The sequence below is a fragment of the Anomaloglossus baeobatrachus genome, chromosome 2 (genome assembly GCF_048569485.1).
Source record: "Anomaloglossus baeobatrachus isolate aAnoBae1 chromosome 2, aAnoBae1.hap1, whole genome shotgun sequence".
Taxonomy (NCBI): domain Eukaryota; kingdom Metazoa; phylum Chordata; class Amphibia; order Anura; family Aromobatidae; genus Anomaloglossus; species Anomaloglossus baeobatrachus.
In genome coordinates this window covers 434,429,425-434,453,296 of record NC_134354.1, presented here as the reverse complement: position 1 = coordinate 434,453,296, position 23,872 = coordinate 434,429,425, and the positions used below count along the sequence as shown (strand labels likewise).

Genomic DNA, 23,872 nt, shown 5'->3' with positions numbered 1-23,872 from the left:
ATGCTCTGCTATACATCTTTCCCTCAGCACCCAGTTTTCCCATGGTCTAATATCATGGGAAAGCTGGGTGCGGAGGGAAAGATGTATAGCAGAGCATGGGGAAGGTGGGTGCTGAGGGAAATATGTATAGCAGAGCATGGGGAAGGTGGGTGCTGAGGACAAGATATTAGAACATAGGAAAGCTGGGTGCTGACAGAAAAGGGATTTCAGATCATGAGAAACCTGGGTGCTGAGGGAAAGAGCCCACTATCCCGTACTAAGAGTGTTAGCGTCATTATCCCTTACCCCGAATGTCAGTGTACGGTTGGAGATGGGCCCCAGGTCCAAACTTTGCACCGGGGCCCATCAAACTCTAGTCACTGCGTACTCCCATCACCTATCCCTTGCCACGCCCACAGTGATGATGCCTGATTTTCTTATCAATGCAGCCAAATACTGGCCATATCAGAGATGTGATGCATTATTCATGTGACCATGTATCGATTTGTCATCAATGCAGAAAGCTTGGAACAGAATGGCGGAAGGGGAGGATCAGTGAGGTGAATATGTCTTTTTCCCCTCATTCTTCCATTCATGGACACCAATCAGAGTTGTTTTAAAGATAAATTGTCTTAACTGGACAAGCCTTTTAACCACTGTGATTAAAAATAAAAAATACTTACAGTGGGTGACCCCAGCCAACGTCTGATAGAAAGTAGGAGTGTCACTGTCATCAGTAAGTGTTACAAAGACTCCTCCAGACAACAACCAGCGGGAAAAGGTAAATGCATCTTTATTCTGAAGTAGCCAATTTCGAAATTTTTCATAGTTCACCTTTTCACCCTGTAAAAGAAAATATTAATTATTTATCGGCAGGCTCTATATTTCATATTATCTAATAACCAAATCCAAAAGCAAAGGGAAGTGTGAAACTAGGAGTATGATGAGAAGAGTCAAATCGTCACACAGCTTGAATACTATCTGTTGCCAAACAATTACAAAACAAATGTAAATCTATAAACAGAATGACGCATAAAACATTGGGATCAAATGAAATTAGTTTTCCTTTTAAAAATCAACTCCATAAATCAGAATTTGAAAAGGTTATGCATGGTGCTATGAAAACTTACCTCGGCAAAGCATTTTTTCAAGGATAATGGGACTTCTCCATCGACAACAGAAAGCATGCTTTCCATCTCCTCTCGAACAACACAGCTACCAGACTCATTGGAAAACAGGCTAAAGATATCTGTAAGAAAAAAAATGAAACAAAGAATATCATAATACGAAAATATAAAGTAGAGGCAGCAGTTACCCCAAAAATGATGTGTGGGGATTTTTCTTTTTATTGTTTTCTTTCAAACAATTGTATCTGCTGATTCCAGGTCTTTCTACAGCTCTCCATAAGTGGTCCTTGGCTCTAGGAATACTTTTCTGATCATTCTTTTCACTCCTCTGTCTGGAATCTTGCGTGGCCGGTTTATGGTGAAATTATGTTCTGTCTACTTCCAGATAATGGCGCCAATAGTGCTCACTAGAACCTTAGCTAGTTTAGAACAACTTCTGTAACCAATGCCATCAGTATGTTTTGCAATAAAAAGATTGCGAAGGTCTCTAGACAGCTCACTGGTTTTACCCATCATGAGAGGTTTCTTGTGTGGCACCTTAGTAATGAGATTTCTTTTTACAGGCAATCAGTTGAACCAGTTGATATTTTTTACTGTATGGCAGAACTGCTCTCTAATTACTGAGATTTCAGCTGGTGGTATGACTTTCCATTGCTTTTTGCACCTTTTTCTTTTTGTGCTCAATACTTTTTCCCGTGTCATTTCTCATTATTACACATAATTTATGGACATATATGGTTTGGTTAGATTTGCCTATGTGCATTGGATGGGTTGATACCAATATGTAGTGAGAAATTCATGTAAATAACACCTTTAGAAACAAATTTACTTTGAAAATTGGTGATGTGTGCAATAGTTATTTCATCTGCTTCAGAAGTATAAATAGTGCTAAACAAATGTATGTCTTACACACGCAAAGACCGAGCGCGCGCGCGGCACGCAAAGACCGAGCGCGCGGCACGCAAAGACCGAGAGCGCGCGTGCGGCACGCAAAGACCGAGCGCGCGCGCGCGGCACGCAAAGACCGAGCGCGCGCGCGCGGCACGCAAAGACCGAGCGCGCGCGCGCGGCACGCAAAGACCGAGCGCGCGCGCGGCACGCAAAGGCCGAGCGCGCGACAGACATGCATGCTCTAAAACAGAAAAAAGTATATGGTGAGAGAAAGAAAACATGGTGCTGATTTTTGCGGCACGCAAAGACCGAGCGCGCGCGACAAAGACCGAGCGCGCGCGACAAAGACCGAGCGCGCGCGACAAAGACCGAGCGCGCGCGACAAAGACCGAGCGCGCGCGACAGACATGCATGCTCTAAAACAGAAAAAAGTATATGGTGAGAGAAAGAAAACATGGTGCTGATTTTTGCGGCACGCAAAGACCAAGCGCACGCGACAAAGACCGAGCGCGCGCGACAAAGACCGAGCGCGCGCGACAAAGACCGAGCGCGCGCGACAAAGACCGAGCGCGCGCGTCAAAGACCGAGCGCGCGCGACAAAGACCGAGCGCGCGCGACAAAGACCGAGCGCGCGCGACAGACATGCATGCTCTAAAACAGAAAAAAGTATATGGTGAGAGAAAGAAAACATGGTGCTGTTTTTAATTTTTTTTTTTTAGTTATTAGCAGCTCTTAATTATTCAAGCCATTAATTGCAGCCTCAGATAATAAAAGTATATGAAGGAAGCAGCCCTAAAAAGCATTCAGTACAAAAAGTATCTGAGTGATACCGCGAAGCATTTAAAAATTATTAGGAAGCAAAACATTTTCTACAAAATTTTTATTCAAAAATATTAATTTTTTTTTTTTTTTAAACCTATATGTCAAATTTGCTCTGGCTATGACCCTTTCTTCCTGAAAAATCTGTAATGAATAGTAACACTTACACTTAGCCTTCTCTTCATCTCGACCTCTTGTCAGAAGAACTAGTCCCACTATCAAGTTATTGAAGTGTAAGCCTTTTGAGGTCCCACCAAAAGAGCAGTAAATGACCTAAAACACAACAAAATAAGAACTTTACCAAACATCATCACAGGAATTTCGATATTCGCAGTGCATTATTGTCATGTGTATTCAGCCTTATGGAATGAATGTCCTTATCAGCGTGCTTGACTGTTATTTTTCTAAGCAATAACACTCTCTAATTTCTAAATCCATGCATATTTTAATGTTAAATAAATTCACAACCTCAGATACTGCTATAAATATCACAGCCTACTGAAAGAAAAAGTGAATAATATCTATCCTTGGCATAAATAGGTAGAAGTAACCCAATGATTACAGCATCACTCCAGTGTTTGTTAGTATTTTCAGTGCTGGATTGGTGCTTCTAATCTAAGGTCCCTGACCCGAGAATTATATTGGTTCTCCAGCATTTTTCACCTTTTTACAGCATCACTCCAGTCCTGCGGTGCTATGTGGTGACCACAACTTCTGACAGGCCAGAAGATGTCACAATCTCTCAATGTAACTCTATGAGAGCCAAAACAAGGCTCTCATTAGACTTTCATGGAGTGAGCCGGAAGTCACTTTTCAATGCAGAAGCAAGGATGGTTGACCTTAGGGAGATCAACATCCAACACCGCGGAGACACCATCACGTGTTTCTCCACGCAGTGATTCTAGAGCAATGTCCCCTGGGAAATATTCAAAACAAGAAAGCTTGCGGAGACACCATCACATGTTTCTCAAAGCTGGCAGGAAACTAGCCAGGTCTTTCACCGAAAAGGAACAACCACGGGAAGGGCACCCCGAAACAGCGGTCTGTGGATGGATACCATGTTTGGCATAGGTGGTCTCCTTGAATGGAGACTGCCCTTCCCGTGGTTGTTCCTTCCTGGTGAAAGACCTGGCTAGTTTCCTGCCAGCGTTGAGAAACATGTGATGGTGTCTCCGCAGGCTTTCTTGTTTTGAATATTTCCCAGGGGGCATTGTGTGACGGGCGTGTACAAGAGAGCAAAGGATGGACGAGGCCGAGGGACGATCCAACAGGTTTATTCACAAGAACACTAGAACAGCACACGATAAGTCCACGTAAAACAGATTCGGGGGCCCTTCCCGACAATCCTCGGACCGGATAACAAAGCAATCGTCCTTACAGTAGTCCAAAGAGTTCCACACAATCCCACGGGCCGCCACACAGGCCTAGCTCCGTCCGTGTCCACAGCCACCCAGGCTGGGGCTCCTGCTCTCTTCAAGTTTCAGCTCACTCTGAAGTTACAAAAAGGGAAATGCATTGTCCGTGCTGCTTGACCAGCCCACCATGTTTGTTCAGGGGGTAGGGGTCACACATCCTATCATCAATGGTTTGGTCCATCACAGGGCTCCAATATGTCTGCCAGCCACAGTAGATGAAGGGATCCCCTGCTGTAAAGAACAATGACTATTCCTTCACTGGCCAACGCAATTACAGATTAGATACACAACTCTGGAAAGAAGAGGACAGGCTATTTACATAATCACATTAGATGCCAAGACTACAATCGTATGAGAGAGACACATTGAGACCAGTAGCTCCCCCAAGAAAATACATGAATTACAACTAATACAACCAGGGAAATATACATATCATGACATAGTATCACAGCATATACAGTGAGAGGGTAAATTACATCATGACAATTCCTTCCCCTCCCAACTTGTGTACGTACTAGGGACCTCTACAGGTCACTGGTTAAGTACACACAGGCAGAGCGTTACTTACATGTGGCTTCATGCAGCCACGAATTGGCATCGTAGCTCTCCCACATCATTGCCCAGGAGAACAGCTGCAGGCAGACCACCCATCACCCCAACCACACATCGCCTGACCCCAAAACCAAAGTTCAGATCCACAGTGGCTGTGGGAATAGTCCTCCATTGTCCACCAGCCAGTTCAATAACAATCCCAGGTCCTCTATGGATTGCCTCAGGCCGAACCACTCGGGGATCAGCCAGTGTGAGGAAAGCACCCGAGTCACAAAATCCAACAAGTCTCTGTCCATCCAGCACAACCTCCTGCAAGTGCTTACCTCGATGAGCAGAAGTCGTCATAACTGCGGGTCGCACCCCGTAAACTCCTGGTGGTGCAACATGGGGGGCTGAGTCACTAGGCAGTCCTCACATAACGGTGCCACATCTTCCTCCATGGCACTGGGCTGTAAATAATTAACAATCCGATTGGGTGCAGGATCAGTCCTCATTTGAACAGCTGGGCAGGAGACTTGCCGATGCCCTAGCTGTCCACATTGATAGCATCTGAGCTGGGTCTCCCTCCATCCAAGGCGTCCTCTTGGGTAAGGGGTAGGGGAACTTGGAGGCCAGCTCCCACCTGAAGGTGCTGTAGGGGTTTGAGGAGGATTCCTCCATGGCCTGGCTGGGCATGAGGCCTGCAAATGCCCGGGATGCCTACAAACATAACACCTGCGCTCTGTTACTTCCTCTCCCCGGCGTATTCCAGAAAGTGCAGTAGAAGCAACTGGAGGCACATTAACACGGGTATCAACATGTGGTGGCTTAGAGGAACGGGGAACAATGGGGACAGAATAACTGGGGGCATCCGGTGTTGTGGAGCTGTTAGGCGTCTCTCCATCCTCCAACAGAACCCTCCACTGCGGCTTGATGGTGAGAGCCTCATCAGCGAGAGCAGCAGCTTCCTCCACTGTCGCTGGTTTTCTCTCACGCACCCATTCCCGGATCTCAGCGGGGCACTGGGCAAAGAATTGTTCTTTTAGGATGACCTGCAGGAAGGTCTCCCAAGATAAGGCCTCCTCTGCCTCCAGCCAGCGATTACATATTTGTTTGAGTCTATGAGCATATATCTTAAAAGACACTTCCCCATCACATGCTAAAGCACGGAACTGAGTCCTGTAAGTGTCTGGGGTCACAGCATAATGTTCTAGAATAGTCTGTTTAATATCCACATACTCACAGTTCCACCGAGGGTCCATAGCTCTATAGGCTTCAGCAGCTCCCCCCTCTAGGAGCCCAACCAGATGCCGGACACGCTCCCTGTCCGGGACTTCCATTAATCGACACTGCTGCTCAAAGTCCTGGAAGAAGCCCTCAATGTCGCCTGCAGCCTCATTAAACGGCTTAAAGTCTTTGCGGGACACCCTGGGAAGTTCCCTCATGATGGGTGCTGGGGTTACAGTCTGTCTGGAACCTCTCGCGGCTTCCACAGCGAGCTCCTTATCCAGCAGTGCCATCTCCTCCATCCTGCGCTCCTTCTCTTTAGCTCCACGCATGGCCTCCCTCTTATCTTCTATGGTGGCCTCATCTCCAAGCAGTGCCATCTCCTCCTTGTACCACACAACCCATTGACTTTTTTGGGTATTCACCTCCGGCTGCCGTCTTTCTTCCGTTTGCTGTGAGGATCCTTCCTCCACGTCATTTTGCGAACAGACTCCTTCTAGCGCCTCAATCAGCTGCTCCTTGGAGAGTCCTTTGAAACGAACTCCTACTTCACGGGCCATTGTTTGTAGGCTCACCACAGTCCAGTTCTTGTATTCTGAGGTTCTGATTCCAGATGTTAATGGGCCGTTGTCCTCCATTCCTTCTGCTCTGATCCCACCGCTGCCACCAGTTTGTGACGGGCGTGTACAATAGAGCAAAGGATGGACGAGGCCGAGGGACGATCCAACAGGTTTATTCACAAGAACACTAGAACAGCACACGATAAGTCCACGTAAAACAGATTCGGGGGCCCTTCCCGACAATCCTCGGACCGGATAACAAAGCAATCGTCCTTACAGTAGTCCAAAGAGTTCCACACAATCCCACGGGCCGCCACACAGGCCTAGCTCCGTCCGTGTCCACAGCCACCCAGGCTGGGGCTCCTGCTCTCTTCAAGTTTCAGCTCACTCTGAAGTTACAAAAAGGGAAATGCATTGTCCGTGCTGCTTGACCAGCCCACCATGTTTGTTCAGGGGGTAGGGGTCACACATCCTATCATCAATGGTTTGGTCCATCACAGGGCTCCAATATGTCCAATATGTCCAATATGTTTGGAACTCCATTCTATGTCTGAACTGGGTGCAAAAACCTAAAAAAACATCACTATGGGGAGATAAGGTATGCACACCAGTGACTATGTAAGGGGAATACATGGAATTATTACAAATCTTATTTGTTAGTTGTTTTTCGTTTGGGAACCCTCCCCACACACACCTATTGCCAATCCACATCGTATATATAGCTTGGGTCTCAGCTTCCCATACACGGTAAGTTTTTTAACTGCATGAGAGGACACACATAAGCTAGGGACCCCAACGTAGAGAAATACTTTGGCGTAGTGTTGGGGCTCTATTGCATTGATCAATTCAGTAGCTAAATTTCTCTTTATTCATATATTCATGGCAGTAATGCAGATTCCATTTTTCACATTTCATCCTTACATATAGCTATTGAATTTTTCATGTCAGTATTCACACAGCAGTTTCTGCTATTCCATGTATTCCCCTTACATAGTCACTGGTGTGCATACCTTATCTCCCCATAGTGATGCTTTTTTAGGTTTTTGCACCCAGTTCAGACATAGAATGGAGTTCCAAACGTTATTTCTTATTTGTTAAGGACAATCCACAGACCAGCTCCAAAGACCTGCAGCATCATCTTGCTGCAGATGGTGTCAATGTGCATCGGTCAACAATACAGCGCACGTTGCACAAGGAGAAGCTGTATGGGAGAGTGATGCGAAAGAAGCAGTTTCTGCAAGCACGCCACAAACAGTCGCCTGAGGTATGCAAAAGCACATTTGGACAAGCCAGTTACATTTTGGAAGAAGGTCCTGTGGACTGATTAAACAAAGATTGAGTTGTTTGGTCATACAAAAAGGCGTTATGCATGGAGGCAAAAAAACACGGCATTTCAAGAAAAGCACTTGCTACCCACAGTAAAATTTGGTGGAGGTTCCATCATGTTTTGGGGCTGTGTGGCCAATGCCGGCACCAGGAATCTTGTTAACGTTGAGGGTCTCATGGATTCAACTCAGTATCAGCAGATTGTTGACAATAATGTGCAAGAATCAGTGACGAAGTTGAAGTTACGCAGGGGATGGATATTTCAGCAAGACAATGATCCAAAACCCCGCTCCAAATCTACTCAGGCATTCATGCAGAGGAACAATTACAATGTTCTGGAATGGCCATCCCAGTCCCCAGACCTGAATATCATTGAAAATCTGTGGGATGATTTGAAGCGTGCTGTCCATGCTCGGCGACCATCAAACGTAACTGAACTGGAATTGTTTTGTAAACAGGAATGGTCAAATATACCTTCATCCAGGATCCAGGAACTCATTAAAAGCTATAGGAAGAGACTAGAGGCTGTGATTTTTGCAAAAGGAGGATCTACAAAATATTAATCTCACTTTTATGTTGAGGTGCCCATACTTATGCACCGGTCAAATTTAGTTTAAAATGCGGATTGCACATTTTCTGTTAGTACAATAAACCTCATTTCAACCCAGAAATATTACTCAGTCCATTGGTTATTAGGTATATGAAACTGAAATAGCTGTTGCAAAAACCCAAATTGTTATAAAGAAAAAAGGTTCACATTAATAGGGGTGCCCAAACTTTTTCATATGACTGTACTTCTGCTTTGTTGATTTTTTTTGTCATATAAACCATATTTTAACCCCATAGCGACGGCCTAACGTCTCAAGACGTCGGAAAAACAGGGTACTTATTCTGTTCCGACGTCTTGAGACGTCAGGCCGGAAAAACCCTGTAGCGCCCCCCAGTGACGAAAAATCTCGGGGGTTTCAGCTACCGGGGGTAGCTGAGACCCCCCAGATTATGAATCGGGGTGTTTTTTATGCACCCCGTTAATGCGATACGGTGTATACCGGCGACAACATAAAAAAAAAAAAATGGCTGGTAAAATTTATTTATTTCTCATCTGACGTGATCAAACATGTCAGATGAGAAATAAATGTGAGCCCTTAGTGCCCCCAAAGCCCCCGGTACCGGAGAAATCCATCCAACCCCCCCCCCCCCCTCCGGAAAATCCAAGATGGCGCCGACGCGCGCTGAAAACTCCCGCCGCCGCCGCCTCTGCATTCATTTCCCTCCGATCTGAAATGATCAAACATTTCAGATCGGAGGGAAATGTCCCCCTCCTGACCTCTCCTCCGGTACACCGGAGCTCTTTGGTCCCTGGAGCCCCCTCCAGTTCTTCAGAGCCCCCCTCCGGAGCGTGCAAGATGGCGCCGACGCGCGCTGAAAACTGCCGCCGCCGGCTCTGCATTCATTTCCCTCCGATCTGAAATGATCAAACATTTCAGATCGGAGGGAAATGTCCTCCCCCTGACCCCTCCTCCGGTCCACCGGAGCCCTCTGGTCACCGGAGCCCCCTCCGGGTCTCCAGAGCCACCCCCCCTCCCCCGCATTCATTCTGCTCTTTCTGCCGCATGTGACACGTCACATGCGGCAGAAAGGTGTCCCCAGGTCCCACTAGGTCACCCCCTATCACCCCCCCCCAGCCCCCGAGCCCCCCAGCCCCCCAGCCCCCGAGCCCCCGGTCATACGTTACCTGTCTGGTGATCCGTCCCGCGATCACGCCGCCTCCTTCTTGAATGCTGACGGCGCATGCGCAGACAGCGGCTGTCAGCTGGATTCCTCCCCCGGTCCACAGTGGAGCAGCCTGTGCATCAGCGACGTCAGTCTTGCAGGGACGCTGACGTCGCTGATGCACAGGCTGCTCCACTGTGGACCGGGGGAGAGTGAGTGCAGTAATCAGCAGTCTCTCCATGTGAGGAGTATGGTCCTCACATGGAGAGACTGCTGTTCCAGAAAATGGGGGGGTACGTTCTGTGAGCGTGCCCCTCATATTCTGGAATGAGGTTACTGCAGGTCACTCTGCCCTAAGTTGGACCGGGGCAGTGTGAGTGCAGTATTCTCAGATTACTGCACCCACACTGCTCATGGAGAGCTTGCTCTTCCAGAAAATGGGGGATACGTTCCCTGAACGTGCCCCCCATATTCTAGAAGATCCAGAGTCGGCGTGGGACCTCACGGATTACAGCGGATTACAGCGACCGTAATTTCTTTATTTTCAATAAATTGGGGAAAGAGGAATGTTTCGGGGAGTTTTTTTTTCAAATACATTTTTTTTTTGTCTTTTTTTTTTTGTCTATTACTTGACTGGGTTAGTGATGTCGGGTATCTGTTTAGATGCCGTGACATCACTAACCCCAGGGCTTGATGCCAGGTGACATTACAGCTGGTATCAACCCCATATATTACCCCGTCTGCCACCGCACCAGGGCGCGGGATGAGCTGGGGCGAAGCGCCAGGATTGGCGCATCTAATGGATGCGCCACTTCTGGGGCGGCTGCGGCCTGCTATTTTTAGGCTGGGAAGAGTCCAATAACCATGGCTCTTCCCACCCTGAGAATACCAGACCCCAGCTGTCCGCTTCACCTTGGCTGGTGATCTAATTTGGGGGGGACCCCACGTTTTTTTTTTTTAAAAAAAAAAAACGCCTGGGGAGCCCTCCAAATTGATCACCAGACAAGGTGAAGCTGTCAGCTGTGGTTTGCAGGCTACAGCTGTCTGCTTTACCCTAGCTGGCTATCAAAAATGGGGGGGACCCCACGTCGTTTATTTTAATTATTATTTTTTTGGGGGGCTAAATACAAGGCTAGGCACCCTTTAGTGCCACATGAAAGGCACTAAAGGGCGCCAGCTTAGAATATGCAGGGGGTGGGACGTTATATATGTTTGACATGTATCCATTCATCCATTGTAGCATTTTAGGCTGGATGCCCACAATCGGGATTTGCAGCGTTTTGGGTGCAGAGTGTTTTCCCTGCGTCCATAACGCTGCATTGTGCAGTAGAAGCACAGTGGAAGGATTTTTAGAAATCCCATGCCCAATGTGCTTGCCCAATGTACTTCTCTTCTCCGCAGCATAAACCGACCTGTGGCGGCAGCTTCCCGAGCCTCAGCATGTCAATTTATGCTGCGGAGATGAGTGTTCTCTGCAGGTAGCATAGAGCTCCACAGCGGCCTGAACCCAAATCGTGGGCATGGGCAGCTGCGTTCTCCCGTGGACAACACTCACATCTCTGCAGGAGGCTGACACTGTGTACTAGACGCCGTGTCGCTGGCTCATGGCCACATAGCCTAAAAGTGAGACATTGGTTGCTACAGCAACATTTTTGTGAAGTACCTGTGGATTCAAAATGCTTATTATACTCCTGAATAAAATCCAGTTTCCAAAATGGGGTCACTTGTGGGGGTTTCTAATGTATAGGTACCCAAGGGGCCCTGCAAATGTGACATGGTGCCCGCAATTTATTTCAACTTTTCCAGAATTCAAATGGTGCTGCTTCCATTCCAAGCCCTCCCATTTATCCAAACAGAGGTTTTTGGCCACATGTGGGGTATCCCTGTGCTCATAAGACATTGGATAACAACCTGTTGGGTCCACGGTTTGTTGTTGTCTCTTGAAAAAGTGAGAAATTTGATGCTGAAGCAACATTTTTGTGAAAAAAATGAAAATTTTCAATATGGCAACCTAAGCTTATCAAATTCTGTGAAGTATTCGTGGATTCATACTGCTCACTATACACCTAGATAAAAGCCTTGAGGTGTCTTGTTTCCAGAATGGAGTCACTTGTGGGGGACCTCCACTGTTTAGGCACCTCAGGGGCTCTCCAAATGCAACCTGGCGTCCGCTATTGATTCCAGCCAATTTTGCAGTCAAATGGCACTCCTTCCCTTCCGAGCCCTGCCATGCGCCCAAACAGTTGATTTCCACCACATATAAGGTATCGCCAAACTCAGGAGAAATTGCACAATAAATGTTATGCTGAATTTTTTCCTTTTACTCTTGTAAAAAAAAAAGCTACCTGGTTGAAATAACAATTTTGTGGTAAAATTTTTTTTTTTTTTTTTCATGGCTCAACGTTATAAAATTCTGTGAAGCACCTGGGGGTTCAGGGTACTCACCAAACATCTAGATAAATTCCTTGAGGGGCCTAGTTTCCAAAATGGGGTCACTTGTGTGGGGTTTCTGCTGTTTAGGTACCTTAGGGGTCCTCCAAATGTGACATGGTGCCCGCAATCTTTTTCAGCCAAATTTCCTTTCCAAAATTCAAATATTGCTCCTTTCGTTCCAAGCCCTCCCATTTGTCCAAACAGAGGTTTCTGACCACATGTGGGGTATCGGCGCACTCATAAGAAAGTGGGGAACAAGTTTTGGGGTCCATTTTGTTGTGTTAGTTCTTCTAAAAGTGAATAAATTTGGGTTAGGGCAACATTTTTAGGTAAAATTTAATTTTTGCTTTTTTTCATTCCACATTGCTTTTGTTCATGTGAAGCACCTGAAGGGTTAATAAACTTCTTGAATGTGGTTTTGAGTACTTTGGGGGGTGCAGTTTTTATAATGGTGTCACTTTTGGGTATTTTCTGTCATCTAGGCCTATTGAAGTCACTTCAAATGTGATGTGGTCCCTAAAAAAATGGTTTTGTAAATTTTGATGTAAAAATGAGAAATCGCTGATAAACTTTGAACCCCTCTAACTTCCTAACAAAAAAAAATTTTGTTTCCAAAATTGTGCTGATGTAAAGTAGACATGTGGGAAATGTTATTTATTAACTATTTTGTGTCACAGAAATCTCTGGTTTAACGGTATAAAAATTCAAAAGTTGAAAATTGCTAAATTTTCGAAATTTTTGCCAATATTCAATTTTTTTCTTCAATAAACGCAAAAAATATTGTCCTAAATTTGGTACTAACATGAAGTCCAATATGTGACGAAAAAACAATCTCAGAATCACCGGGATCCGTTGAAGCGTTCCAGAGTTATAACCTCATGAAGTGACACTGGTCAGAATTGCAAAATTTGGTCTGGTCATTAAGGTGAAAATTAGCTCCGTCACTAAGGGGTTAAGAAAAAGGGTGTAAGAAAATGCAAATGTTTCAGTATTTAAGAGTCTGCAAAGGTGGGAAAAACATACAGCGATGGCTACCTCTGCAACTAAGGTAATCCTGTACATAAATGCAATGTGGGTATATACATAAGGTCAACCAACTGCCTCTGCAACCAACAGCGACGGCTGCCTCTGCAACCAACAGCGACGGGCTGCCTCTGCAACCAACAGCGACGGGCTGCCTCTGCAACCAACAGCGACGGGCTGCCTCTGCAACCAACAGCGACGGGCTGCCTCTGCAACCAACAGCGACGGGCTGCCTCTGCAACCAACAGCGACGGGCTGCCTCTGCAACCAACAGCGACGGGCTGCCTCTGCAACCAACAGCGACGGGCTGCCTCTGCAACCAACAGCGACGGGCTGCCTCTGCAACCAACAGCGACGGGCTGCCTCTGCAACCAACAGCGACGGGCTGCCTCTGCAACCAACAGCGACGGGCTGCCTCTGCAACCAACAGCGACGGGCTGCCTCTGCAACCAACAGCGACGGGCTGCCTCTGCAACCAACAGCGACGGGCTGCCTCTGCAACCAACAGCGACGGGCTGCCTCTGCAACCAACAGCGACGGGCTGCCTCTGCAACCAACAGCGACGGGCTGCCTCTGCAACCAACAGCGACGGCTGCCTCTGCAACCAACAGCGACGGCTGCCTCTGCAACCAACAGCGACGGCTGCCTCTGCAACCAACAGCGACGGCTGCCTCTGCAACCAACAGCGACGGCTGCCTCTGCAACCAACAGCGACGGCTGCCTCTGCAACCAACAGCGACGGCTGCCTCTGCAACCAACAGCGACGGCTGCCTCTGCAACCAACAGCGACGGCTGCCTCTGCAACCAACAGCGACGGCTGCCTCTGCAACCAACAGCGACGGCTGCCTCTGCAACCAACAGCGACGGCTGCCTCTGCAACCAACAGCGACGGCTGCCTCTGCAACCAACAGCGACGGCTGCCTCTGCAACCAACAGCGACGGCTGCCTCTGCAACCAACAGCGACGGCTACCTCTGCAACCAACAGCGACGGCTACCTCTGCAACGGCTACCTCTGCAACCAACAGCGACGGCTACCTCTGCAACGGCTACCTCTGCAACCAACAGCGACGGCTACCTCTGCAACCAACAGCGACGGCTACCTCTGCAACGGCTACCTCTGCAACCAACAGCGACGGCTACCTCTGCAACCAACTGCGACGGCTACCTCTGCAACCAACAGCGACGGCTACCTCTGCAACCAACAGCGACGGCTACCTCTGCAACCAACTGCGACGGCTACCTCTGCAACCAACTGCGACGGCTACCTCTGCAACCAACTGCGACGGCTACCTCTGCAACCAACTGCGACGGCTACCTCTGCAACCAACTGCGACGGCTACCTCTGCAACCAACTGCGACGGCTACCTCTGCAACCAACAGCGACGGCTACCTCTGCAACCAACAGCGACGGCTACCTCTGCAACCAACAGCGACGGCTACCTCTGCAACCAACAGCGACGGCTACCTCTGCAACCAACAGCGATGGATACCTCTGCAACCAACTGCGACGGCTACCTCTGCAACCAACTGCGACGGCTACCTCTGCAACCAACTGCGACGGCTACCTCTGCAACCAACAGCGATGGCTACCTCTGCAACCAACAGCGACGGCTACCTCTGTAACTAAGGAGATCCTGTACATAAATGCAATGCTGCGGGTATATACGTAAGGTTACCAATAATCAAATTATTTAATGTACTAATGAGATGCTAAATACAACATGTGAAATTCACATTTTTGCATAATGTAAAAATGTACATAAGGTATATATTAGTATTACAATGCATGGTTACCTTCCATAGCAATGTATAATTTTAAGTACAGCGAGTAGCCATTTCTCAGATATTATTTGCTGTGTGAAAATTGCTTAGGCCAGCATTTGTGGTCCTGGGTTGTAATTCAGATTAATGTTGCAGACAGGTTTAGGAATGAGCAGCAGGATTTCTGTGATCTGCAATGTTTGTCATGTAATGCATGAAGAAACGGTTACAAACAAAAAGACATAGATTAAAGCACCACAGGATTAAGCCAGAATAGAAATCTAGCATTGTAAGTAGGAGCGAAATGTGTAAAGTAAAAATGATGGGCCAATTGTGACGACCTCAGAAATCTAGTCTAAAAAAAGCTCCGGTGAAAAAATTGCAAGATTCTGACGTTATATTTTTAATTTAGATTGTGACACAAAAAAAAACAAACGTTTAATGCAAAATTTGATTTAAACAGTAGGTAATTTTCTAATAGCATTCTCTTAAGCAAAATTCCAGTCTAGGTCTGAAAGCTCAAATTGGGTCCAATACTTTATAGCAGACCCAAGAAAGTGTATTCCTTTCCAAAAAGTAGTTTATTATTATTATTTATTATTATAGCGCTAATCAATTCCATGGCGCTTTACAAGTGAAAGGGGTATACATAATAGGGACAAGTACAATAATCCTAAACAATACAAGGCACAGACTGGTACAGGAGGAGAGAGGTCCCTGCCCGCGAGGGCTCACAGTTTAATACCCTTTATCATTATAGAAAGTGTTTATTCAATTTACGATATAAATTCACAATGGAAATCCCTTTTTAAACTAAAGGTGCTCTCTTAGAAAGTGATCAGCTTGTATCGCCAGGGAATGCCACATTTAGACACATTGCACACAAGAGATGGGGCGAAACAATTTCCAGGAGACTTTCTATTGGCCACATCGCAACTCTGTTGCTGCAGGTTGACATCTCTGGCTCCCCTTTTGATTAGAAAGCCTGGCACAACCTCATCGTTGCGACATGACGCATTTGTGCCATCATCCAAGGCCGGCTAATCAAAAGAATGGCCGCAGATGCTGACAGGTAGGAGGCGGTTTAGAAGGTTCAGATTACTGATGTGGCCACTGGAGCGGGTCCTGGAAAATTCATTTGCACCATCGCTAGTTGCCTTTCAAATCAACGGCTATCCGCATGCCCCAGAACTCGAGATGAGCGAATCTTAAGCTCGTGGTTCGAAGTTTGACTATCAAAAAGCAAGGTTTCGGGGTTCGGAGTCTGAGTGCTTTGTGAGTTCTAAACTCTCAAGCAAACAGCGCTGTGCTTGGGTATGAGTGATGCTCAGCCCTGTGTGAGCCGCGTGTAGTGTTTGAAGGGCTTACGCTGGGGGTAAAATCAGCGTGATCAGATGCAGTGTACACACACAAACTTAAAAATAAAATATTTGCAAAACCCCATCCACCCTCTCCCGGAAGTGTTTTGCAAAAGGCCCATAAGCAAAACACTTCCGGGGCAGAGTGGGAGAGGTTTTTATGTTTTAAGTTTGTGTGTACACTACATCTGATCACACTGATTTTACCCCAAACATAAGCCGTTCAAAAACTGTACGCAGCTTGCACAGGGCTGTGCATCACTCATACCCAAGCACAGCACTGCTCTCTTAAGTGTTTCAAACTCGTAACACACTCACACTTCGAACCCAAACCTTTCTTTTTGGTAGTCGAAGTTCAAACCTAAAGGTTTGCTCATCTGAACCCACCGGTGTGGATGCAATTATGAAATAACACTTTTGCCCTCGAATCATCAGGACTGAAGTTTTGCTAAAAGAAATATCGTAAAGAAGAGTACATGGAAGTAAAATGCACCCAATTCATTAAAAGGCACACTCCTCTTAATGAATTTGGTACATCTTTCAGCTGCCGTGTATCACAATTAGAACTGTTGTAGACTGGAGTACATTTCTATTGTAATTGACGCCACTTTTTTGGCGTAAATTAGGAATCCTTTCTTGGCTGTGCTCAGCCACACCTTTTTGGCAATTCGTCACCCACTTTCCAAAAACTTAAGAGGAGCTGGCTGAGACTGGCATAAAACTGGCAAGATTTGTCACATGTTTGAAGAAATATGGACTTGCAAAAATATTTTGTGAGATTTGGAACAGTTTTATGCCAGAAAACTACGTCATGGATCGGCGCGCATGAATCTATGTTTGTTGAAGGTACATGTCTATAGTGGCTTATACAAAGGGTCAGGGATGGCATCTATTACCTGACTATATACTGTAAGTAAAATACTAATTATATTCAATTGTATATGGATCTATACAAACATTTACGAAACTTCACTATCTACTATATATTTAATGATGTTCCATTTGTTGTCTGTTTTATAGCGTTTCCCTAGAAAATAAGCCCTACGCTGAAAATAAGCCCTAACATGATTTTACAGCATGTTTGGAGCATGGTTAAAGGGACGGGGTCATCAAAAAAAATATATATATTTTTTCAATAACTGAAAAAAGATAAAGTATTAATGTTTTAATGTTATGTTTCAATAATATGTTTTTAACTGGGAAAAATATAAAAAAAAAAAAAGTTTGATATTTTCCACTCTTAAACACTAGGGGGAGCAGCTGCTGAAATCCTGCTGTAGAACTAGCTCACATTACAGCTGCAGTAAAGTGGGCAGGATCTGCTCTCCTGTGTGTGACGTCACAGCCCCTCCCAATCTGGGTGTTTCCAAAAGGATAAGAGAGAACTAAGTTTAGGATCACAGTGCGGAGCCATTTTAATGGTGACCGCAAAGTGATCCTAATATGTCTAAAGTGTCACTAAGGCCAGCTGCATAGTGCTCCACTGTATACCAATGCCCCGCTGACTGTTTCCCAATGCCTCACTGTATCCCGCACCCCCATTTACTATGCTGCCGGCCGGGATCGGAGGTCCGAGGTGACATGTGGCGAGGAGGGGTGATCTGTAGTGCAGTGCCATCGCTGCTTCCAGCCGCATGCACTCACCTCAGACCTGCACCCCTGGCAGCCTGTCCTGTCAGCGATCACAGTACATAGCAGTTAGGAGCGGAGGAAGAGTGGGAAGGGGGGGGTTGAGCGTCAGACTGGGAAGGGGGGGGTTGAGCGTCAGCCTGGGAAGGGGGGGGTTGAGCGTCAGCCTGGGAAGGGGGGGGTTGAGCGTCAGACTGGGAAAGGGGGGGTTGAGCGGCAGACTGGGAAGGGGGGGTTGAGCGGCAGACTGGGAAGGGGGGGTTGAGCGGCAGACTGGGAAGGGGATGGTTGAGCGGCAGACTGGGAAGGGGGGGGGTTGAGCGGCAGACTGGGAAGGGGGGGGGTTGAGCGGCAGACTGGGAAGGGGGGGGGGGGTTGAGCGGCAGACTGGGAAGGGGGGGGTTGAGCGGCAGACTGGGAAGGGGGGGGTTGAGCGGCAGACTGGGAAGGGGGGGGGTTGAGCGGCAGACTGGGAAGGGGATGGTTGAGCGGCAGACTGGGAAGAGGGGGGTTGAGCGGCAGACTGGGAAGGGGGGGGGGTTGAGCGGCAGACTGGGAAGGGGGGGGGGTTGAGCGGCAGACTGGGAAGGGGGGGGGTTGAGCGGCAGACTGGGAAGGGGGGGGTTGAGCGGCAGACTGGGAAGGGGGGGGGTTGAGCGGCAGACTGGGAAGGGGGGGGGGTTGAGCGGCAGACTGGGAAGGGGGGGGGTTGAGCGGCAGACTGGGAAGGGGGGGGGTTGAGCGGCAGACTGGGAAGGGGGGGGTTGAGCGGCAGACTGGGAAGGGGGGGGTTGAGCGGCAGACTGGGAAGGGGGGGGTTGAGCGGCAGACTGGGAAGGGGGGGGTTGAGCGGCAGACTGCGAAGGGGGGTTGAGCGGCAGACTGGGAAGGGGGGGTTGAGCGGCAGACTGGGAAGGGGGAGGTTGAGCGGCAGACTGGGAAGGGGGGGTTGAGCGGCAGAGTGGGAAGGGGGGTTGAGCGGCAAAGTGGGAGTGGCGGGGTTGAGCGGCAAAGTGGGAGGGGGGGGTTGAGCGGCAGAGTGGGAGGGGGGGGTTGAGCGGCAGAGTGGGAGGGGGGGTGAGCAGCAGTGTGGGGAGCAGCACGCCAGGATCAGTCATGGTGCACTCACCGCTGCCAGACACCGATACTAACCCCATGCATCCCAGCGGGTGACAAGGAGAAAGTGGAGCACACAGCATACGCTGTGAGCGCAATAAAGATGCCGCTGATCTCCCTGTGCTGTGATCTGGACAGGCCAGGGCGCTTCCAGATGACAGCAGATGCAGTTTCTGTGTTAAGTATCTGGGTCGGAGCCCGACAACGTTCCTCTATGAACAGGAGGTGAGTAACTGTCGTTACTCACAGCAAATCCAAGGTGACAGCTCCCAGTGCTTCAGTAAAACTAAAATTAAATAAAAACTCAACAAACAGTGAATTTAATTTTGTATTAAAAATACTTGACTATTAATACAAAAATAAAAAAACGTGACACCTTACCTCTGAAATATAAGCCCTAGTTATGGTCAGGGCCAGTGTTAGGGGGAATAAAACTGCACAGTTTCTCAGGGCTCAACTCTGTCAGGGACCCCAGCAGTTATATTCCGAAGTTAAGATTGTTTAACGACCTTTGATGACTTCACAGTCATGTGACATGATGTGATCAAAGGTTTCTTAATTGAAGGAGTCTCAAATAACTGGACAGGAGACAGGCTGGTGTGCAGGACTGGCATTAGAAAGAACAGCAAAGTAGGCAATTACACATGGCCCCCATTGTCCTGTCCTCCTTGAATTTTTCAAACCTTTTCCCCCAATTCAGGCTTCAAACAAAGATAACAAATTTTATATTATGGTGAAGAATCAACAAGTGGGACACAATTGTGAAGTTGAATGAAATTTATTGCTTATTTTAAACTTTTTGAAAAAATAAACTGAATAATGGGGCGTGCAATATTATTCATCCCCTTTAAGTTAATACTTTGTAGCGCCACTTTTTGCTGTGATTACAGCTGCAAGTCGCTTGGGGTATGTTTCTATCAGTTTTGCACATCGAGAGACTGAAATTCTTGCCCATTCTTCCTTTGCAAACAGCTGGAGCTGAGTGAGGTTGGATGGAGAGCATTTGTGAACAGCAGTTTTCAGCTCTTTCCACAGATTCTCAATTGGATTCAGGTCTGGACTTTGACTTGGCCATTCTAACACCTGGATACGTTTATTTGTGAACCATTCCACTGTAGATTTTGCTTTATGTTTGGGATCATTGTCTTGTTGGAAGACAAATCTCTGTCCCAGTCTCAGGTCTTTTGCAGACTCCAACAGGTTTTCTTGAAGAATGGTCCTGTATTTGGCTCCACCCATCTTGCCATTAATTTTAACCATTTCATTTTCCCTGTCCCTGCTGAAGAAAAGCAGGCCCACACCATGATGCTGCCACCACCATGTTTGACAGTGGGGATGGTGTGTTCAGGGTGATGAGCTGTGTTGCGTTTATGCCAAACTTATTGTTTGGCATTGTGCCCAAATAGTTCGATTTTTGGTTTCATCTGACCAGAGCACCTTCTTCCACATGTTTGGTGTCTATCCCAGGTGGCTTGTGGCAAACTTTAGCCAACACCTTTTATGGATATCTTTGAGAAATGGATCTCTATGTTCAATCTATTTTTATTGTAAACATATCATATTATACATATACAGCATGTAAAACTGAATGACTGACATGTCAAACTTTTTATAAATTGCATAGTAAAGAAATCATGTTTTCTCCATCTGTCTCTATCTCAATTTGACTGAATAGTGAACACTTTACAACTATAGTCCTCAATAGACCTCTTCAACTTGGATTCCAACGAGAACCCAGGAAAAGGGAAGGAGAAGAGAAGAGAGAGAGAAGAAAAAAGGAAAGAAAGGGGGGAGAAGGGAGGGAATTAGAAGGGGAAGTGGGGGGGAGGTAGGTAGGTAGCAGCGTGAGTAAGCTGGGAAGACGAAGGCAGACAAACAAGGGAAATGGTGGGTAGTTTGATTTTATTAGGGTGGGGGAGGGGCACTCTCTATCGTATGAGAATCAGGTGATCCTACATTCTTGTCCGGTTCACCCTGACCATGCTTTACTCCACCAATCTAATAAGATGTTATGGCTCCGTCAAAACAGTTTAACAAAATCTGGAGAATCTTTAAATAGGATCCATTCTCCCCAGGTCCTGCAAAATTTGTCTCTAGTGCCCGCAATGTCGGCAGAGAGCTCCTCCATCCTACATATGTTTGCCATTTCAGAGTACCACTCCGAGATGGGAGGTATCGTGGAGGACTTCCAGTACCTAGGTATGACGGAGCGCGCCGCCGCCAGGCAGAAGCGGAGTATGTCTCTCTTATGATAAGCGATTGAGTGTGGTAACATAGAGAGGAGGACTATCTTGGGGCAGTTATTCACTGCTTTCCCAGTTATAAGCTGATAATTAGCAAGAACCTTTCCCCAAAACTGTTTTATTCCATCACACTCCCACCAGATATGCGTCATGGTACCGACATCTTGCCCACATCTCCAGCACATCGCAGACACTGAAGGGAATATAATATGTAGTTTAGACGGAAACTGGTACCAACGTGTCAAAATCTTAAAATTTTTCTCCTCTGCAGAGCACGTGACTGACAATTTATGAGTAAATAAGAAACATTTCTTCCACTCATCGGGGGAGAAGTGTTGCTTCAGCTCCTTTTCCCAAGCTAATTGGTAGCCTCGTTTGCCTGAGACCCCAACTCTGATAAGAATACCGTACAGAAGGGAGATTGTGTGTTCAGGCGGGATATTTTTAGTAAACAGTTCCTCAAAGGCACTACAAGTGCCTCGGACTCGATCAACTGTTCTCCCCGGAGAGACAAATGCCCGTAGTTGGAGAAACTCCAACCATTGTGAACCTCTAGACGGAAGCTGTGTCCGAAAGGTTTGGAATGAGGGTAATTTACCATCAATCAGTATGTGTCCCAAGCGGATGTCTTCCTCCGCCCTCCAGCCGAAGTAGCTTCTCTGTTTATATCCAGGGTGAAATGATGGAGTGTAGAATAAGGAAGCGAGGGGACTAACTGACTGTGGAGGCGACATTTTTTTGGATACTATGTGACTAACTTTGAGCGTTTCTTTGATAAAATTTGAAAGCATCCCCACGCTAGGAAGATCTGAAGGAGGTATCCAAGGGAGGTGTTTGAGAGGAATCTCCATTCCTTCTTGCTCTACCCGTATCCATTGCTTAGAGTCACTGTTGAAATGCCAGTCTAATATACGGGTCAAGGCTGCAGCCTGCATGTAGACTCTGAAGTTAGGAAGGCCTGCTCCTCCACACTCCCTTGGAAGGGTAAGAGTGCGTAAGTTGATTCTTGGTTTAATTTTACCCCATATGAATCTGATAATAGCAGATTGAAGGGTACGAAAAAAACTACTGGGAGGAGAAATGGGGATGGTTTGAAAGTAGTACAAAAAGCGTGGCAGGATATCCATTTTAATGACATTCATCCTGCCCATCCAAGATAATTTCAGTCCCCCGTAAGACTTTAAGTTCTTGATTGTACCTTCTAGTAGTGGTAAGTGATTAAGTGTATATAGTTTGGAGAGGTCCGCTGGGATTGAAATACCCAAATATTTAATGGCCGAAGGTCTCCATTTGAATGGGAAGTTAGACATTGCCCGGGAAACTTCAGTTTGGGTCAAAGAGATATTTAAGGCTTCTGATTTTGATAGATTAACTTTAAAGTTACTAAGGAGGCCGAATCGTTCGAATTCCATCATTATAGACGGGATCGATATATGAGGTTGAGAGATGTATAACAGGAGATCATCTGCATATAATGCAATTTTATGATTGGCATCCCCGATCTTGAGTCCTTTGATATTACTATTCCCCCTGAGAGCGTTAGCTAAGTGTTCCATGATGACTACATACAAAAGCGGGGATAAGGGGCAGCCTTGTCTGGTCCCGTTTCGTACAGCGAAGGAGGAGGATAAAGCCCCATTAACCCTGACCTTAGCGGTTGGGTTGTCATATAAAGCGCCAATTTTCTGTATAAATCGGGGTCCCAGTCCCAACTGACCCAATGCTGCCCTCAGAAATCCCCAATGGACTCTGTCAAAGGCTTTCTCAGCATCGATGGCTAGGAGACCCAGCGGGATCGAATTGCTTTTAGCTTTAGCAATAAGAGACAAAGTTTTAATTGTATTGTCTCTTGCTTCACGGCCTTTGACAAACCCCACCTGGTCTGTGTTAATAACGGAGGGCAGGAAAGGGGACAATCTATCAGCCAAAATCTTAGAGTAGAGTTTTAGGTCCACGTTTAATAATGAGATAGGGCGATAGCTTGCAGCTAATAATGGGTCTTTCCCCGAGAAATGGATCTCTAATGCCACGCTTCCATAAAGGCCAGATTTGTGCAGTGTACGACTGATTGTTGTCCTATGGACAGACTCTCCCATCTCAGCTGTAAATCCCTGCAGTTCATCCAGAGTGATCATGGACCTCTTGGCTGCATCTCTGATCAGTCTTCTCCTTGATTGAGATGAAAGTTTGGATAGACAGCCGGGTCTTGGTAGATTTGCAGTGGTATGATACACCTTCCATTTCAACATGATCGCTTGCTCAGTGCTTCTTGGGATGTTTAAAGTTTTGGAAATCTTTTTGTAACCAAATCCAGCTTTAAAATTCTCCACAACAGTATCACGGACCTGCCTGTTGTGCTCCTTGGTCTTCATGATGCTATCTGCGCTTTAAACAGAACACAGACTATCACAGAGCAGGTGCATTTATATGGAGACTTGATTACACACAGGGGGCTTGTATTTATTATCATCAGTCATTTAGGACAACATTAGATCATTTAGAGATCCTCAATGAACTTCTGAAGTGAGTTTGCTGCACTGAAAGTAAAGGGGACGAATAATATTGCACGCCCCACTTTTCAGTTATTTATTTTTTAAAAAAGTTTAAAATAAGCAATAAATTTCGTTTAACTTCACAATTGTGTCCCACTTGTTGATTCTTCACTATAACATTAACATTTTTATCTTTATGTTTGAAGCCTGAAATGTGGGAAAGGTTTA

The 23,872-nt window shown here is 46.7% G+C and overlaps 1 protein-coding gene across 2 annotated transcripts in view; it reads right to left on the bottom strand.

Annotated features, from left to right (window-relative positions):
• The window catches only part of USP32 (ubiquitin specific peptidase 32), a 391,424-nt gene that overhangs the window by 229,898 nt on the left and 137,654 nt on the right, over positions 1-23,872 (bottom strand). For both annotated transcript variants that reach the window (XM_075336246.1, XM_075336247.1), the window contains exons 3-5: positions 2,984-3,089; positions 1,110-1,228; positions 663-822 (exon numbers count right to left, since the gene is read on the bottom strand). In XM_075336246.1, coding sequence (XP_075192361.1) covers positions 663-822; positions 1,110-1,228; positions 2,984-3,089 — 385 coding nt within the window. The remainder of the gene's footprint in view (positions 1-662; positions 823-1,109; positions 1,229-2,983; positions 3,090-23,872) is intronic.